General features: G+C 45.4%; 1 protein-coding gene across 6 annotated transcripts in view; it reads left to right on the forward strand.

Moving 5' to 3' along the window:
• Positions 1 to 19908, forward strand: part of HOMER2 (homer scaffold protein 2) — a 96268-nt gene that overhangs the window by 38354 nt on the left and 38006 nt on the right. For all 6 annotated transcript variants that reach the window (XM_036843367.1, XM_036843366.1, XM_036843365.1 and 3 more), the window contains one exon: positions 9749 to 9905. In XM_036843367.1, the coding sequence (XP_036699262.1) occupies positions 9749 to 9905 (157 nt within the window). The remainder of the gene's footprint in view (positions 1 to 9748; positions 9906 to 19908) is intronic.

The raw sequence follows: 19908 nt of genomic DNA on the forward strand, positions 1-19908 counted from the left end.
CCCTGCGTGGTTTCATCCACCTGTGATTTCTGCTCAGCTGCTGCAGTGGGTTCCCCAGTCTAGTCTTCTAACCTTGAAGAGTCACCCTGAAAAGGGGTCCCATTTGCCTTCTTTTTAAAAATAAATATTTATTTATTTATTCGGCTGCACCGGGTCTTAGCTGTGGCACTCGGGATCTTTAGTTGCGGCGTGCAGGATCTAGTTCCCTGACCAGGGATGGAACCCGGGCCCCCTGCATTGGGAGCGTGGAGTCTTAACCACTGGACCACCAGGGAAGTCCCCCATTTGCTTTCTAACATCTCTTCCAGATGGTCCATAGGCAAGGTCCACTCATCATGACTCACATTTCCTCTCAACTGCCCAAGCCAGAAAACTTGGGTCTTTTTCCCTCTTATCCTTTTCTACACTTGATCTTTAAAAAAAAACAGCTTTACTGAGATAAAACTCATGCACCATACAATTTACTTATATAAAATATACAATTCATTGATTTCTTTTTACTATATTCAGAGCTTGTACAATCATCAACACAGTCTAATTTTAGAACATTTTTCCCTCCTCAAGGAAACCCAGAACCTGTTATCAGTCACTCCCCATTCCCCCCATTTTATGTTTACTGTAGATGAATACAAAAGCCCTCAACATTTAAAATTGAGAACATTATTTTTCCAGTCTTACAAGAAAATCTTATCTGCTTAATTAGGAACAATGTTGCCAAGTCATACCCTCACAGCAGACACAGCATAAAGTCTTCTATATTTTGTTTGCAGTGCAGTGTAACAGGAAAATCTCTGTGCACAGATGTGTTACAGCAAAAGGAAGAACGCAAACTGCTCCTTCGGCAATATTTTGCACTCTCTTGAATTAGCTGTCCCAGCAATCATTGATCGTTATGACTTGGCTGCTTGCCACCTGACTTTTTAGAAATCATCACCTGGATGTTTTCTGGTTCTTGACTTTTGGTGTTCATAGCACGTGAATCATAAAACTCTGCTTTTTGTTTTAAAACTCCCATTTATCACCATAGATTCAGGTGGAATGACTTTTTTTTAGTATAAATGTTCAATATCCCACATATAGAGGATAATCACAATGTATGTTGAAATCCTAGGATTTCAACATAAATCACAAATGTATGTTGAAATCCTAGGATACCTTCCATAGATGAAATATCACGCATAGAAGGTGCCTGTCGATTTGGTGGCTGGTTTGTAAGTGCAGGTGACACGCCTGTGTGCAACTCAAAAGACGGGTGTTGGTGCATCACCCGTGACCCAGCAGTCTTGGGTAGAGAACACAATCTCTTAATGATGATATCCCATAATTATGAGAACAACTATCCAAGTGCATTTAACATTTTTCCTACGTATATATTTCTTGGACTGTATTTGAAAGAGAAAATAGCTTTGACATATATTTTCCACTGAGCACAGTTGGAGACGGTGTCCCCCAAGATAAAGACCAATTTCCTTAGCGTGTCATTCAGAATCCTTGGCTATCTGGCTTCAGCCCACCCTCAGGCCTCATCTCTTTTTTAAAAATTATTTATTTATTTATGTATTTAGGCTGTACCGGGTCTTTGTTGCGGCACATGGGATCTCTGTTGCGGCATGCAGGATCTTTCAGTTGCGACATGCAGACTCTTAGTTGCGTCATGCATGGGGGATCTGGTTCCCTGACCAGGGATCAAACCTGGGCCCCCTGCATTGGGAGCATGGAGTCTTAGCCCCTGGACCAGCAGGGAAGTCCCCAGGCCTCATCTCTTGCCACCCACTCCTGTAGCCACAAATAGCACTTGACGGTCTCTGAGCACACCTCTCATGTCTGCAGAGTCATTTCCCCCTCACCTGCTAAACCCAGAAGATTTGCTGGACTCTGGGCCGGGGGTAGAGGGGGACGTTTGGAGGAGGGGGAGGAATTTCTGTGTAGGAGTAGAAGGGTGCTGTTTGAACACGAGGTGGTCTTACAGTGTTGCTGGTGAGTTTTATTTTCTTCCTTGATCCCGTCCTTGGTCTCATCTTCCCATCATATGTTTACCTATCCTGCATCCTCAGAGAAGCCCCTCACCCACCCTATGCAAATATTTGCCTTCCATCACAGATTTGCTTTTCTGAAATTCTGCCTCTCCCCCTCCCGACCATTGGGATCCTCACCCACTGCTCTGGCCCCACCACCCCTTTCGGAGAGTACGGACCCTTTTCCAAAGCACATGGCAATGGACCTCATGGGCCCTCTGGGGCAGCCCTCAGCCTGTGAACCAGTCCCAGAACTTAGTCAAACCCACATCACAGGAGACCCGCAGGAGAACGTGGGCTGACAGCTCCTGAAAAACTGTCAAGCCCTCTACGATAAAGGTAGTGTCATCAAGAAAGCCTGTCAGTGTTCATCAGGGGTACTTTCCTCATTCTGTTCCCTGATGTAAATGTGACCCAAAAAGAGAATCCCTAGTCAGTGGAGTAGGAAGATTTGTGACAAATGTGACTTATGTGATATCTCTCATTTATCAGCTTTGTTAATCTGGGCAGTTTTGGGGCAGATGGAAATCACTTCAAGAGAATGGGTCTGCTGTGACCCCCTTCAAGGGGCTCAGACCAGGCAAGGAGACGGACTTCTGGCTAAGGTCCAGCAGGTGCAGGTTTTCCCCAGGGAGTTGCTGGTCCATTGTTCTAACAGGGTTTATGGAATGGTTTCTGTGTCCCCACTGATGGGTAATACTGCCTACATCATATACTTAATTCCTTGGACTTCTGTTTCTAGATTCTGTTCTGTTCCATTAGTCTGTCTGTTTCTTTGCTCATAGCTCTTCATTTCATTTGCTGTAACTTTATAATAATACATTTCAATATCTGGCTGCATTATGGCTAAACCTCCTCATTGCTCTTTATCTTCAGAATTTTCTTGGCTGTCCTCTCATGTTAAGTTTTCCACATGAATAACCCTGTCTAGTTCTAAAAATAATTCTGTTGATATTTGTATTTTGTTAAATGTATGTATTAATTTAGGGGTAATTGACATCTTCATATTGACTTTTCTCATTTAAGAACAGGATATCTTATTTATTAAAGTTTTCTTTTGTATGCCTGAGGAGTTACTTTTTTCGTGCAGATCTTGCTTACTTCTTAAATAAATTCCTAGAAATTGTATCTTTTTGGCTGCTACTCTATATGGGATCTTTTAAAATCTATTATATTGTCTATCTGGTTGTTTGTATATATAGAAAGGCTATTGATGTTATTTTTTATTAGTAATTTTATACCTAGTCACCTTATTGGATTTCATTATTCATATTCACTTTTTCAATTGATTTTCTTGGGTGTTCTAGATGTGTGATCCTATTATCTGCAAATAATGGTAACTTTATTATGGGGATTTTGTGTGAAAGTAGAACTACAGTATACTTGTGAGTTTGGTAGATTCTTTGCATGAAAGAATTGTGCTAGAACCTTTTGTCCATTATCTCCTTTTTCCCCCAGATCTTTTTCCTAGGCTCAGGGATTTGACCCTGCCAGCTAGGGACCTGTTGACCATCTAGAACGAGGGTTGAGAGCCTGATGAGCCCATGCTTCTGTTCCCTCGTGACAGGCGCTCAGTCCAGGGCCTCTATCCTGAGAGCACAAATTAGACGTCTCAAGATGCTATGGAAGGGGACTTTCCTGGTTGTCCAGTGGCTAAGACTCCGTGGTCCCAATGCAGGGGGCCTGGGTTTGATCCCTGGTCAGGGAACTAGATCCCACATGCCGCAACTAAAAGATCAAGCACGCTGCAACTAAAGATCCCGTGTGAGGCAGTGAAGATCCCATGTGCTGCAACTAAGAACTGGCACAGCCAAATAAATGAATAAATAAATATTAAAAAAAAAAAGAGAGAGAGAAAGATAACTACCTTGCCCAAGTTTAAAAAAAAGAAAAAAAGATGCTATGGTAGAACTCAAAGGACTAGCGGGAACCTTTCTGGCCAGTCAAGGGGGAAGGATATTTTAGCCCCAGTGAAGGGCATGTGCATGGTCATGTGAAAATGCAAGTGCTTTGGAAGTGCTAGCAGAAAAACAGCAGAGCCTGTCTGGTGAGGGGACAGGGACAGGTGCTCAGGGGTCTCTGGATCATTCTGATGCACTTGGAGCTGGTCCTATGGGGCATAGAGCCAGGGAAGGTCTTTGAAGCCAGGTGGGCAGTGCCATGCCCATCGAGCTTGGGGCTGCACCTTTCTCTTGGTGCTGTATGAATGATGTGTGGAAGGATTCAAGAGTCAAGCCAGGTAAACTCATTAGGGCATCCTTTGAGACTTTGAAACATGTTTAAATGGCTGTAAGATAATGTCTGAATGGTTCGTTTTAATTCAAAGCAGATAGAAGCAGGAATAATAAGAATCATGAGGTTTTACAGGTTCCTATCAGGAAAAGCCTGGTGAACATTGCAAGTGAGGGATTATAATAAATTAAAATATCATTTTTCTTTTTTTTTTTTCTGCAAGAAGTAGTCATGCCAGTTCTTTGCAGAATCATTTTACATGGAGCCAGAAATCGTTCAAAGCGGGAGTGGTCTCTCTGCCGAGTGGTTTTCATATTCCAGGCATACATATGTTTCACAGTGTCTAATTATTCTTGGGGACAATTACTGTCAGGTTCCAAAATGTGTTCAATGAGCAACAATTGGTGTTTATTCAGCTCTAAAAAGACTATGCAAAGGAACAGTAGGTTGTTATTGTCTACCTAAAGAAACGTTTTGCCATCCGGAAACATCTGCTTTCTATTTAAAGCACTGAAGAAGGAATGGGAGTATATTTGAAATATACTCCCTAAGCATCAAACACCAAAGAAAGGAGAATAAAATTGGGTATGAAGGTAATTTCTGTTCTCTGATACACACTCTCTTCAGCTTTTCCCTGCTGTGAAGGAAAGGTGACCTCCTGGCTTGGAAAGTTCTGCTTCTCTTGAAGTTTTCTATTTATACTGATTTGCACACTTACAGAAACTGACTTCTGTGTCCTAGTTCCAGCTCTTTTAGTTTCTCAGGTAGGGCAAAGTGCTCTTTCAGAGTCGGGGTCTGCTTTTCTGGATTTTGTGGTGAGGTTTGTTCTCTGATTTTGCTCATAAAGATGTAAAGATTTGCTGTCCACGTTGCCTGAAATCACCCTGTGACCTTCAATTTTCTATGTGAAGAATGCTGCCCACTCACAGCTCTGTCCAGAGGGTTAAATGAGAACATATACAGTCTGCTTGGGGTGCAGTAAATTTTCTGTGAAGGTCAATATGTTAGTTACCTATCACTGTGTAATCAAGTGCTACAAATTTAGTAGCTTAAAACAAAACACATTTCTGTGTATATCCTCGACAGTTGTTGAAACAAAGAATTAATGGGTTAGAGGGCTGGAGGCTAAATCAAAATGTGTGGGTCTGCTCTCATCATTATAACCCCTTTTGGCAATAAAGAAAAAGGATAAAATGCATCTGCATTGCCTTTACCTGGTTTTGAAAGCAGAGTGGTTATGACCTGAAAGGGAATTTATAGGCAATGGGTTTGAAAGCAGGCTGAAGGCCAAGATTTTAGAGACAAACATAGGTTACTTCAAGCACTTCCCATAAGTGGCAGTAGATATTTATAAAGTACATCTAGAAAGATATATTCAAAGACTACATAAGTGTTTCCTCTGGAGAGAACTGAAGGCATAGAGACAGGAGAGAGTTGTGCCTTTCACTGTATGCCCTTTGGTGTCATCGAAATTTTGTACCATGTTCACATATTATCGATTGAAAAACTGTTAATAGAAAAATAGGAGACCTGATTCCTACTCACAAAAGAACAAAAACAAACAAAAAAACACATTTCTGTGGGTCAGGAGTCTGGGAATGGCTTAGCTAGGTCCTCTGCTTCAGGGTCTCTTAGGAGGTGTCATCGAGGTGTCAGCCAGGAGTTGGGTCTCATCTGAAGGCTCGAGTGTGGACAGATAAGCTTCTAAGCAGTTGTTGGCAGAATTTCAGTTCCTCAAGGATATTGGACTAAGGGCCTCCGGTTCTTCTCTGGCTGAAGGTCACCCTCTCTGGCTGGAGTTGCTGCAGGGTGGTCCTCCCCAGCATGGCAGCTTGCTTCAGCAAAGCCAGCAAGAGTCAATCAAGGGAGTCTGCTAGCAAGACAGAAGTCACAGTCCTCTGTCACTTGCTCAAAGTGACATCCTGTCACCTTCACCATATTCTGTTGGTTAAAAGCAAGTCATAGGTCCCACCCATGCTCACAGGGAGGGGATTACACAGGGTATCACAGGAGTCACATCAGAAGCTGCCTACTACAGACAGGTATTATTTTAGGAAGAGAGTATAATGGCTAAGGGGGGGGGGTGTCCGTGTCACTTAGAACTGACTTCAAAGCTCAGATCTGCCACTTACTAACTGTGTAACCCAAGGCAGGTCCTTGGCCTCTCTGAGCCCTGTTTCCCAACCTGGATCCCCATAGGATCGTTGGGATCTTAAATGAGAGCTCATATGTGAAGCCGGGCAGATGGTAAATACTCAGTAAATATTAGTTGGCTTTAAACTAAATATCAGCTAAATATTAACTGGCTTTTCTTTCCATCCCCCTTTTTTTTCTTTTTCTTTAAATACCATTCGATTTTCGAATTTTAGAAGAATAAAATAGAACTCTCCAGTGGCCAAGGACTTGGTTATTCACGTGGAAATCCCAGTACTGTGGGTAGTTTTCTGGACTCAAAGCTGTGCCAAGCTGGCCTCCAGGTCCCCAGGCCTGAGGATCACAGGTCTTTGACCTCAGAAGGGCTGTGGCTCCTCCCATGGTGCCCACCCTCAGCATGGGGTCTGTGGGTCTCCCTGCAGCTCCCTTCCTGGGTCACTGTGCTCTCTCCACGCTGGAGCAGCCCCTTCCCCTGCAGAGGCCTGACCATGGGACCAGGGCTGCAGCCACTGAGTGTATGGTCAGCTGAGCCCACCGTGTCTCCCAGCGTCCTTGCATTTCTGGTTGGGGTCCTGCCATGGCGTCACTCCATCCCCAGAGCTGAGCGGACAGATTTGGAGATGGGGTCCTTCTTGTCTGCATGCTCACCTTGACCTGAATCATGCCAAGCAGATGACTTGTGGCTTTGGCTTATCCGTGGTCAGAAAGCTCTACCAGCTTCTCTTGTCTACCTGTCCCTCCCCCACCGTCCCTCTCCACCTTGCTTTCCTCACTCCCTTGCTCCTGTAGGCCTCAGGCACACAGAGCACTTTCAGAAGGTCACTGCTTGACCACCACAGGCTGCTGTCTGTCCTGACCAGCGCACCTCTGCCTCTCCATGCCCCTCCCCTCAGCCTCTGCACCCAAAGATCCTGTTCTCTGTCTCTCTGTTGTCCCCTTCACGCTGTGGGAGGACGTCTTGGAGTCGTTTCTGTCATTCTGGAGGAGAGATGACAGCTGTAGGGGTGACTTCTTCCATTATTTCTAGATTATCTGATAATGTCTAATGTGAGTATCTCCCCAGCTTCCTAGAGGATAAAAATCACCTATAGCTCTTGTTAAAAATAGAGCTACCCAGGCCCCATCCCTGGATAGCCAGGTTCCTGCAGGGATAGATTGGGGCCCAGGAATTTGTATTTTTACTAAATGCCCCAGCTAATTCCTATCAGAGGTTTAGGAAACACTGGTCTAAAGGTCCTAAAACCTAGACCCAATCCCTCTTCCCCGGTGTGGAGGACACAAGGGAAGAACCGAAAGTCTGGCCCCTTCCCCTGGGAGGGCTCCTGCATGACCATGGGTCCCTGCCCAGCTCGTAGTGCTCTGTAAAAGAGAGGCAGAGATTTTAGCATAATTCAATTCTTTTTTTTAAATTGAGGTATAATTGACATACTAACATTATTTTAGTTTCAAGTGGACTACGTAATGATTCAATATTTGTACACATTGCATAATTCGGTTCTTTTAAAAACCTCTTCTGTATTCCTGCCCTTTCAATTGCTCCCTCCTCTTAAATATGCAGAAGAATTCCATGTGAGCAAGTGTTTTCTTTTATAGTATTGTACTTGGATGATTAGCAAAACATGGTGCCGGGGCTGCAGTAGCACAGCTGGGGGATGCAGATGTCAGGCTTCCCCACGTGGATTGGTTAGGAGGGCTGGTATTCACAGGCACACACGTTCCCCCACGGGCTGGCCCCTCTCGACGACAGATGCAAGAAATTACAGTGAGAATATTCCTTTTGTTTCTACAGCTGTCACCCTGCGGCTGGAAGGGTGTTGATTTAGGATTGAGTGGGTGGGTGAACTTGGTCACTGTTGAGGGAAGACAAACGGCCTAGTGATCCACACCCCAGAGGCTCTTGCCCAGCTCCTGGGACCTAGAAGGGACGCTTCAGGGGGCTAGGAATGCTGGGCTGTGTCCGTTCTGGAAAGCTGGATTCTAGAAACAGCTGCATTGAGGTAACAGGAAGAGCATGCCCTTGGCTTTTATTGATTCAGAGAAATAGTTATGAAAAAGTTTCTGCATTTATCTACATCCACAATTGATGGTTAAAGCCAGTATTCATGGTGTTATTCAGTATTCCTTGCATGAGGCTCAAATACATAGTAATTTGCTTTTCTAGGAAAAAGTTTCTCTCTTAAGAAAGAGCTTCCTTTCCAATAATGAGCCTTCTATAGCCAGGATGGGTTCAAAGACAGCTTTACCTAAAACCACTCCATCGAGAGACCGGAACACTTAAAATTCACTTTTCCTTTTGATTTTATTTTTTGTTTCCGCTTGGGTGTCCTTTTATGTCATCTCTTTGACATTGTGAGGATTAAAAAAATTAATTTTTCTGATTTTGATTTAATTTTATACCTCTAATAAGTGCTTATTAAATCTATAGTATTTTATGAATGATGGGATTATTTTTACATCCTGCTGGCTTCCCCCCCCACCCATTTTGTCTTATTTTGGACCACTTAAAGGAGTTTCGAGCCAGTTTTGCCTGAAGGACCCTTTCTTCAAAAATAATTATATTTTAAAAAATTATATTTTTGTAATGAGTCTATGATTTATTTTGTGTTACTCTGTGAAGTAGATACCTTAAAATATGAAATGCAGTGAAATCCATTACAATTTTTATCCATCTGCCTTATTAATGCTTATTGGCAAGATCTAATTAATCCCTCACTCAACAGAAAGAAACAGATACTGTGCTAGTTCGGTTAATAATCGCATTAAGAATTTACAGGCATGTGAGTGAAAAAGCAACAACAGTACAGAGGCAAGAATAACAGAAGAGATAGATTTGATGAACATTACATAAAACCCAAAGATTTATAAGTTGGAAACGTAAAACTTTAAGGCTCGGTCAGTTATAAATGAATGCATCATTCATAAAATGCTGCAAATCTGAGAAGTATTTAGTAGAAATATAATATGAAGTCACAAATGGTTTGCAAAATCCTAAAACTGTTGCGTAATCCTCCCCGCTCCCCAGTGAATTTGTTGCAAAATCCTAGAAATGCCAACAGGATGTCAGAAAAAGAATAGGACACTTGACGGAGACGCAAAAACACCGCACCAGGAGTTGCCTTTTAAGCAAATTTCTCCGTAGGCCAATTGCCCCGCAGCCTCAGGGTGTTGGGTTTCAGTAACTACTCCGCTGGTGTCTCTTTTTTTTCTCCTCTCTTCCCTTTTCTTATTTTAATTGTTCTCATGCGTATGTATCTTTCTCCATAAATGATTAAAATCTTAGGTGGCTTAGAAATCATAAACTATACATAAAGTTCCATCAACTCATTCGCCCATCTCTCCTCTTGCAGAGAACAGCCCATCTTCACCACCCGAGCCCACGTTTTCCAGATCGACCCCAGCACCAAGAAGAACTGGGTGCCTGCGAGCAAGCAGGCCGTCACAGTCTCCTACTTCTACGATGTCACAAGGAACAGCTATCGGATCATCAGTGTGGATGGAGCCAAGGTACCATCTCGCCGGCTCACTTGAAGTCACTTATTTTCATCAAAAGCAATACGATACATTTGAAAAGTGGAGGGAAAAGGGTGCACCCCAAAACCTGCCACCTTAACAGAGATGTTATTATTATCATGTCTTTATAATCACAGATCCCGCTTTTTTTCTTTTTTCATTTAAAATTATGGCCAATTAAAAAAAAATTTCCCTGTTAGCACGCTGTCTTCATAACTAGCATTTTAATGCTATTTTAATAATTCCACCAAGGACCTATAATGTCCTTAATCTCTCCCCTTATGGTTAGATACTGAAGTGGCTTCCAATTTTTTACTATTATAGATAATGAGCATCTTCATGAAACAGATAACCTCGTTTGGTCATCATGCCTATTGCTTTCTTTTGGATATTTCCTTAGGATAGATTTATGGAAGTAATGTTATAGGTCAAGATATTAACACTTTATGGCTCTTGATGGTTATTACCAAATGGCTTTCCAAAGAGTTCTGTCTTCCAGCATGTATGAGAATGCCAGTTTATTGCACCCCCGACAGCGCTGGGTATTGTAACTAGTCAGGTTTTGGTGTTATTAGGCATGGGGGTTGAATTTTATTAAATGGTTTTGGAGTATTTCTTGAGATAGTTTTTTTCCTGGTGTTTTCATTATTCTGCTGTCTTCCTCAATATTTTTGCCACGTTATGATGGGAGCAGAATAAAGAAGGATTATCAGTAGACGTATCACCAAGTTTACAAAAGAAAAAAAAAGTAGACTTGATGCTTTATAGTTTCTTTTCTGTCTTTAATCTGTGTTCATCCTGATGGACCCTTTTACATGGATAATCTGCTGTCACCTGAAATTCAGTGTATCTGAAGCTGAATTCCCCTATTTGCCCTCTAAACCACCTCTCCATTTTCATTTCCCAGTCACTTGTTGCTGGAAGGAAGGAAGGAAGGGAGGGAGGGAGGGAGGGAGGGAGGAAGGAAGGAAGGAAGGAAAGAAGGAAGGAAATGGAAAAGCACAGTCATTCCCTTTTTAGTTGGTCAAATGAATCTGCCTTTGAAGTGTCACACGTTTATACCTAATGCTTCGTTTCAAGGCCATAACTCTTGTCCTGGTACAGTCTTGCTCACACTGTTGCAGTAGCCTTCTGACTGGCCTCCTCTCGCCTGCATTCTGCCTCTAGGTCAGCGTTCCTGGGGAGTTGGGTCAGGGCTGGGTAGTAGAATGGGACCTGGCTGTGGGCTTCTCCCTCCACGACCCCACAACCACAGAGCAGGAGGCACGGGAAGCCTCCACTGACCAGGGTTCTGATGAGCGCTCAGGAAGTGTAGAGGTGCCTGGCGCGTAGTAGGTAGGCACCTTGTGTTTGAGGATTGACTATCTGAAAGATGCCTTTATTATTTCTTTTCTTCTGGGAGACATGGTGATACGGCAGTTGTATTACCACTTTCCTTCTCTGTGCTTTTGAGCTGGAATCTTCTCAACTCTTGCCAGGATGTTCTGCTAGCAGTGGTGAATCAAGCTGACTTGCTTTCTTTTATCTGTAGATTCTGTCAGTTCATCTGCCATCCCCTGAGATGGGTTTGCACTTTTGTCAGTTGAGTTATCCCAGGATAGAGTGGGCTTAAATACAGATAAAGTGCATTTTATCTGTATTTAAATACAGATAAAATGCACTTTCTTAGAGAAAGCACTTTAGTCCTATTAGCTGGGCTTTGAGTAATTTGTCAGTGTGTCAGCCACTGCGTTGTACGGGCCTGCAGCTCCTGAACGCTGTGACAGTGGTGGGGTCCGAGCCAAACGAGCCAGCTCTGAGAAATCAGGTGGGTGGAGGAGGGTGGGCTATCCCCCGGCTGAAGGATAGAGCTAGTTCCAGCTCAGTGCGGGGGATACATCAAGTTATGGAGTCACTTAAAAAGTGGGAATTGGGAACCCAGGCTGTGGGGTGCCACTGGAATCCATCAATGGAGCCCGCGGCCCTCCGGCCATGCCTCCTAAGTGCCACACCACCTGGCATTCCAGGAGGCCACCCCGAGTTCCTGCCTTACTGGTGGGGCACAGGCACTGTGACGGGGCCTTGTTCTGCAAAAGGGAGTGTCCTGTGACAGAGCATAAGGCCCAGGGGAGTGGGTAGGGACCAGCCTTAGTTGTTTAGTGCCTGTGCCTGGCACTTGGGGCCACGGGTGGGTGGCAAGTGTCCTGCCCTGAGAACTGGAGCACGGAATACCAGACAGTGGTCCCCAGGCCGCCTCAGCTCAGCTGGACCTTGCCTGGAGCTGCTCAGCAACAATGTGCAAAACCAACAGGCCAGGTCTAGGTCAGATCCTGTGCCTCCAAGCTGCTCCACAGGTCAGGTGAGACATGGAGAAGGATCCCCGGATGGTGATTTCCCCAGAGTGGTAGCAGCTCTTGACACTGCCCGGTCTTCTGCACCTTCCTCCTCCCCACCCATGGCTGAGTTCCTGATCCCCCCAGCCTCAGCTTCTGCCCTGCCCCAATAATCCAGATGGGTCTCCTTCCTCTGTAGGGGCTGGAGTAGGGCACAGTATGCTGACCTGATGCCAGTGCCGCGCTGTTCCAGGGCTCTTGTCTGCTGCCCCTCTGCATCCCACCCCTGCCCCTGGCTCCTCATCCTTGTGTTCCACCACATTGGGACAACCCCACTTTGTTTTAGGCCTTTGATTCCAAATGTTATCTGAACTAAGATGACAGATGGTCAGATGCTTTTAGCCTTTGGGGTGGTGTCTTGGCCCATGGGCTACACCTCTGACCTTGGGCAGCTCTAGGGCCCCCGGTCCTGCCTCTCTCTCCTGGCCTGGCCATGTCACGTCTTCTGCTTGGTGCTTCTGGGCCAGCTGTCCCTCCCAAGGTGGGAGGCTGCTGCGGTCTGAAAGGGGAAGCCTGCTCTGCCCCTCCCAAATGAAGGAGTAGATGTGCTTCAGGAACAGGTTGCTGGTGTGGAAGGGACTTGGAGGTGGTTGTGAGCAAAGACCACAGTGGACTCAGCCGCTGAGTCAACCGCGGGCAGCCCACAGAGCATGGGCCCCCCGTGAAGGGAGGAGGTGCAACCAGCAGCTTTAGCAGCTGTCGTTCCACACCAGGCACAGCAAGCTCCTCTGCCCTGTCCGAGCATTGGTTGTGCTCTACTTGGGGAAGGATGCGGGGAAGCCCTCTCCTTCCCCGGAGAGCCTTTGGTACTGCTCATCGTAGGAAAAATCTGTGCGCAGACCTTTTCTTCCTTCTTCCAAGGAAAGTATTTCATGTGTCAGTCGCAGCTGCTGCTCAAGACATACGTGGGTGGGAGTACTGTGGTGCGTAGCTCCAGCATTGCCTGGGGGTTCTGTGGATCCATTTCTGTGCGTGGGGGGCTACCAGGAGACTGTGCTCTTTGAGGAACGGGCCTGGCTCATCTTTGGAGTCTCAGCACCAAGCTGGAGTGGGCCACGCCATAGACATGGGTGGGTGATGAGGTCAGGCCTGGCCACATCCTCTCCAGGCCTGCAGGAGGTGTGCCGTGTCCACAGCAGGGCAGTGGGCAAGAGTAGGATCACCGCCAAGAGGGAACCAGGACCAAAACCTCAGAATGTCACCCAGGGTCAGCCCTGTGCCTGGACAGATGGGAGCCACATGAGGGCACATCCCGTCTCCCAGCTTCCCAGAGCGCTGATGTGAGCCATCACATCACCGACAGCCGCAACCAACGGCTGTGTGACTGATGCCGAGTTTTTGTGCGGAACAGCCAACTCCGTTATAAAGGGACTCCATTTCCAGAGCATTTGTTAATTGAGCCGTCGCAGCGCTTGATTTCATTGTGCTGTTGGCACTCTTTACAGACTGAGTTGATCATTGCCATCCTTATGAGAAATTGGCTGCACCTGTGGACGAGACCTGCCTGGAGCAGATGTTTCCCCCGGGTGCTCTGGATGGCTCCCCTGCCCTGGGTTCTCAGTTATTTATAGGATCACAGAAGCCTATATTGGAAGAGACCGTAGAGGTCATCCATTCTACAAATATTTAGCAGCACCCACTGTGCTCTGCCTAATCACAACGGTTTGGAGGATATAAGCCTCTGAAACTGACTTGTTTGGTATTTTCTTCTGGGAATGTGAAATTGCTTTCAAGAACAGTCAGGGTCCCCTCCTCCACCCATCAGTATAGTTTCCTCTTTTTTTTTTTTTTTTCATCATTTTGTTTCTGTTTTTTGTGTTTTTTGATGTGGACCTTTTTTTTTTTTTAACATCTTTATTGGAGTATAATTGCTTTACAACGGTGTGTTAGTTTTTGCTGTATAACAAAGTGAATCAGCTATACATATACATATATCCCCATATCTCCTCCCTCTTGCATCTCCCTCCCGTCCTCCCTATCCCGCCCCTCTAGGTGGTCACAAAGCACTGAGCTGGTCTCCCCGTGCTATTCGGCTGCTTCCCACTAGCTATCTATTTTACATTTGTTTGGTGGTGTGTAAATGTCATGCCATTCTCTCACTTCATTGATGTGGACCATTTTTAAAGTCTTTATTGAATTTGTTACAATATCGCTTCTGTTTTATGTTTCGGTTTCTTGGCCATGAGGCATGTGGGATAAAACCCACACCCCCTGCATTGGAAGGCAAAGTCCTAACCACTGGACCTCCAGCGAAGTCCTTAGTTTCCCCTTTTGGATAAATACAGAGCACCTTCTGTTAAGGGAGCAGACATATGCAAGGTTCTCAGCACACAGTAGGATTTTCAATGAATGTTGGTTTCTCTTCTTCCCTGACTGTGGTTTAAAAAAAAAAAGAATAAAAGCATCTATTAATACCTTTTCTGGAAGCAGGCAACAAGTCTTTTAATTGCTGTAACTCATCCCCAGCCTCTTCTGCGTTCTGACTTCCATCTCCGTGGACTTGGGGACTTGCCCTGAATAGGAACCAGGGGGCCTGCCTCCAGCTTCCTCTGAAGCCGGAGCTGCACTAGGGACTGGAGGAGCTTAGCTTTTTGCTTCTTCCAGGTACCTCTTGATTGCATGTGCTCTGTGCATTGTCTGAGAAGTGGGTTCCAGTGATCTACAGGAACTGAGTCTTTTACTGGGGAGTCTCTTTTTTTTTTTTTCTCCATGAACGTTTCAGAGAGAATTAACAAAAAAGAGGAAGGGGTTGGGCATAGGGGTCGGGAGTCCATGTTAAAGGTTGTGCTTTAAAGCATCCCCTTCATCCTTCTGGGCTTCACTTTCTAAGGGTGCTCCCCTGCCACCCCTCCCCCGCCACTGGCCTTCCCCAGTCCCCAGGGAAGCACCAGTTCTGGCCCCACTGAGTCCATCTGCTTCATCGAACACCCACGCGTGCCCTTTCTCTCCACACCCAAGGGCTCATTCTTCCTTGTTCCCTCCTGACCTTCCCGGCTGCCTTCTGCATGCCTTCACTCCTCAGGCCCTGCCTTGGTGCTTCTAAAGTCATTTTCTACCCAGGCCTCTTCCCTTGAAACTGTCCCCTCTTGCTGGGTGACATCCTCCACTCCTGTGACCCCAGGGTCTGCTGAGCCTCCCCCAGCTTATCTGAGGCCAGAACCCACAGGTCCAGCCACTTCCTCTGCCCCCAACACAGTTTTCCGGTGTCCCCATGCACAGGGCACCGCCTTCCCTTTTCACAAGCTTCTGCTCACACCGGGGATTCGTCTCCCTGACAGCTTTGTTATAGCTTTGCATGTGCTTTATTTTTAACTCTTTATCTGTGCCATTTAATGTCTGATAATAAAGCAAATACTCATGTACCCAACACCCAGTTGAGGAAGTCTGTCCTTTACTAGTCCTTCAGAAGTCCCTTTCTGGACCTTTCCCTAATATAGGCACCTGCCGCCCGCCCTGCAAGAGGTTACCACTTTCTTGAAATTCGTATTAAACATTCTCTTGCTTTTCTTTATACTTTTGCCACCTGTGTATATATCTCTAAGCCAGAGGTTGGCAAACTTTTTCTCTAAAGGGCCTGATAGTAATTTTCTTATGAGCTGTACAATCTCTTTCACAGATCTTCAACTTTTCTTTTGTATCAATAGCAAGGAAATGGCCAGAGGCCAATATGTACATGAATGGGTGAAGCTGTGTACCAATAAAACTTTATTTACAAAAACAGGCTGGATTTGGCCTGAGGGCTATAATTGTTGACCCTTGCCCTAAATATATTATTTAGTTATGCCTGTTTTTGATTTTCACAAAAATAGAATCATACCAGAGACCTATACTGTATGTCTTCTTTTGTGACTTTTTTTTTACTTAAGTTTTTGTCGTCATCTGTGCTGATACCTATAGCTTTGATTAATTTTCACTGCTAGGTAGTATTTCGTTGTATGAATATACCATAATTTATCCATTCTGCTGGTGGTGGACATTTATGTTTGCAAACACTGCTACTGTGAACATCCTTGTGCATTTCTCCTGGTGTACCTATGCAAAGGTTTCTCTCAGATATATACTTAGGAGTGGAATTGCTGGGTGGTAGGGAATGTGCATTTTAAACTTTATCAGAGAAAGCCACATTAGTTTTCAAAGTGATTTTGCCAATCTATGAGAGCACCCATTGCCCCACATCCTCACCTGCACCCTTGGTATCATCAGACATATTTTGAATTTGGTGAGTATATAGTAGTAATGGTAATGCAGTTTCCACATTCCTAGTGACATTGAGCTTGTAGCTTATGTCCGTCAAACTCAACCTACCTCATTCTCTCCAGTCTCACAAGAGAGGGGTCCATTCACCTGCCCAGAACTAAGCCTCCCTCAGGTCCCATCTCCTCACCCCTAGCCCCAGAATATCCCTCCCATTCACACAGCTGCACTGGGCACTCAACCGTAGCAGACCCAGAGTAGACAAAAGGTCATATGTGTCCACTTCCTTTCACTTCTTCATGCATGCTTGAGGAGGGTGAAAGTCAGAAATGAGTCAGAGCCTCAAAGAGAAACAGGCAATAACGTGGATTCCAGGTGCAAGCGCAGTTAGCCAGAAATGATTTGGGAACCCAAGAGGAACACGCACAGAAGGAATGTGTCCTTAGAAGCTTCGATCTGCCCAACTTCTCAGGAGGACTTGGTGTTGGTGGGCTGAGCCAAGGGTAGCACAGGACAGAGTTTCCATGTTAGTGGGAAATGAAAGAACAGGGTCCTGGGATTGACCACTTTCTTTTTTTTTTTAATTAATTAATTAATTTATTTATTTACTTTTGGCTGTGTTGGGTCTTCGTTTCTGTGCGAGGGCTTTCTCTAGTTGTGGCAAGCGGGGGCCACTCGTCATCGCGGTGCACAGGCCTCTCACTATCGTGGCCTCTCTTGTTGCGGAGCACAGGCTCCAGACGCGTAGGCTCAGTAGTTGTGGCTCACGGGCCTAGTTGCTCCGCGGCATGTGGGATCTTCCCAGACCAGGGCTCGAACCCGTGTCCCCTGCATTGGCAGGCAGATTCTCAACCACTGCGCCACCAGGGAAGCCCCTGACCACTTTTTAATGGCTTGATTGCCCCAGCTGTCCGTCTTGCTGCTTTTGAGGTCAGTGCACTGGATTTCCTGGGAGAATGGCCAGCCAGTTGCCTCACTAATTGTAGAGATGGGTTTACTGTTATGACCTTGAGATTGTTCAGACCAGCTACCTCTGGTGAGTCATGGCAGTGTAAAGGATATTGTAGAAGTAAATGATGGCTTTCCTTCCCTTCTTCTCTCTCCTCCCCTTACTTCCTCCCTTCTGGATCTTGGAAGTTCCAGAAGTCCCAGAGCCTTTGGTGAATCATTAGGAGACAGCCAGGGCATTGCAAAGTCTGCAGAGAAGCAGCCTGAGGGATTGCAAGAGCAGCACGGTGAAGGGAGGAGGCTTTCCTTTTGCGCCCTCCTGGCTGACCTCCAGCTTGTGGGATCTTATAGGTTGTGTTTGGTAAATGCCTGGGTACCTTGATGCCAGTGACAGAATGAAAGGTAGCCGTGCTGAACTGGGATCAAAGCAATCCCCCAGTAGAGCAGACATGTCAGTAGGGAATGAAGAGGACAGAGGCACTCCCACTACAAAATTTTGATGAAGACGTCCTGCAAGACTGGGAGTTTGTGTTCCAGGAGTGAGCAGACCTTTCGTCTACCCTCGGTCTGTGGTGGTGAGCGCCTAGTGCATTTGTATGGGTAGGAGGGACATCCTGGGGGTGGAAGTGAGGAGGTGGGACCTAGGGGACTGAGGCTTAGTTCTGGGCAGGTGAATGGACCCTTCTCTTGTAAGACTGGAGAAAATGAAGTAGGGTGGGTTTGATGGACTAAATTATAGGCTGGGAGTTCTAATACACCTCTGTACCCTCCACTCCCTGCCAACACACACATGATACAGGAGGGGAGGAAAGAGATGGGCAGTTAGTGAGAGGTCTGGATTCACTGCTTAGAGTGAGCACTGTGGGATCTGAGCACTTGAGGAATATCTGCAGCTAATCTTAGGTACCCATTTGAAGTCATACTAATCAACTATATTGGCATGTTGAAGTTCAATTTTGCTTCTTGTTGTAAACAGCAACCTTGTGAGAGGTTACATGCTTCCCATAAACATTATAGAAAAATGTCACTTGAAACACATAGGAAATTGCATCTCCATAATTCAGCACTTCTGCTTTTGAGTAAGGTATATAGATGCAGCAGGCCAGTGTTCCTTCTGACGGCGACTAGAAAAAGCTGGATAAACACAATTTAAAGACAGCAGAGAACTGTAGAAACAATGAGGACTAGAGGGACTAAAATTCCAGAGAGGTGAGGCCCACTCAGGGATGACAATCAGAAGGTCTTTTCTCTCTTGGGAGCATTTGTCAATTCTGGGTGCTGCCTGAAGACTGGGGCTTGCCCCATGTATAGGGATGCCGCTGGGACTAAGAGACTCTAAGGAAACATTTAGCAGTGCACAGGGCTAGAGTGGCACAGGTGGAGACTTGAGGGGCTTCAAACCCATGGCTAGTTTTCCCCACAGGACATTTGCTGAATTCCAAGTCTGTGCCAGCGTCATGAGTTAATCTGGACATTTCTGAAAGGCAGAGTAAAATTTTCCTCAGATTTACAGTGCTTAGAAAGCAAAGACCTGCCAAGGGGTCTGAGAAGAGAACAGTAAAGACATGAAAACCCCAGAGTGATAGGGAATGGACACTGGGCGTCTGCATACCCTTTTCACCTGGGGCACTCACTGATTCTAGAAGTAGCTAGGTGCTGAAAAGCCAGGTTTGGCTCCTGGGAAAGATGACACCTAGGGAACAGAGAAACCAGCAGAGATTTTGGAACTTGAGTGACAAAATTGGAGACTTGAGTGGCCCCAAATACATGGCTAGTTTCTCCTTCAAGGTTTGCCAGATTTTGAAGATGCATGGTTTTGGAAGGCTACAGAACGAAGCTGAAAACCTGTGATGGACAGAAGTGAATCTCCTGCTCTCTTTCAGGGAAGAGCAGATAAAGACCTGCCAGGTTCTCAGTTGAAAGCTTTAGAGGGCCTGCCCTAAAAACAGGGGCGAACCAGAGGCAAACTGAGCATTATCAGAACTGAAACCGAGCCCTGACCCTTAGTCACTGAGTTAGGGATTACCGATCTACCCTACTTGCCTAGCAGAGGAGAGAGAAAACTCTATCTGTAGATGGTAACATCATGTGAAGCCCTAACAGTTCTTTTATACCCATTTTCTACCATACAGTGAAAAAATCCCCACATGCCTAGAATCAAGAGGGCAAAAATCAGATAATAGAAACAGATTCAAAGATAATCCAGACGTTTGAGGATTTAAAAATAACTATGAAAAAAAATAAAATTAATAAAATAACTATGATTAATATATTCAAGGACATATAGGAAAAAATGAACAAAATAGTTGAAAGGAAGGAGGATATTCCCAGAAATTTATATTTTTTTAAAAAGAATCACAAGGACATTCTAGAACTAAAATAATACAAAGTCTGAAATTTAGAACTCAGTGGATAGGTTTAACAGCAGTTTGGATATATCAATAGCCAAGACGTGTGAACTAGAAGACAGATCGATAGAAAAT

Source organism: Balaenoptera musculus, chromosome 2 (genome assembly GCF_009873245.2).
Source record: "Balaenoptera musculus isolate JJ_BM4_2016_0621 chromosome 2, mBalMus1.pri.v3, whole genome shotgun sequence".
NCBI lineage: Eukaryota > Metazoa > Chordata > Mammalia > Artiodactyla > Balaenopteridae > Balaenoptera > Balaenoptera musculus.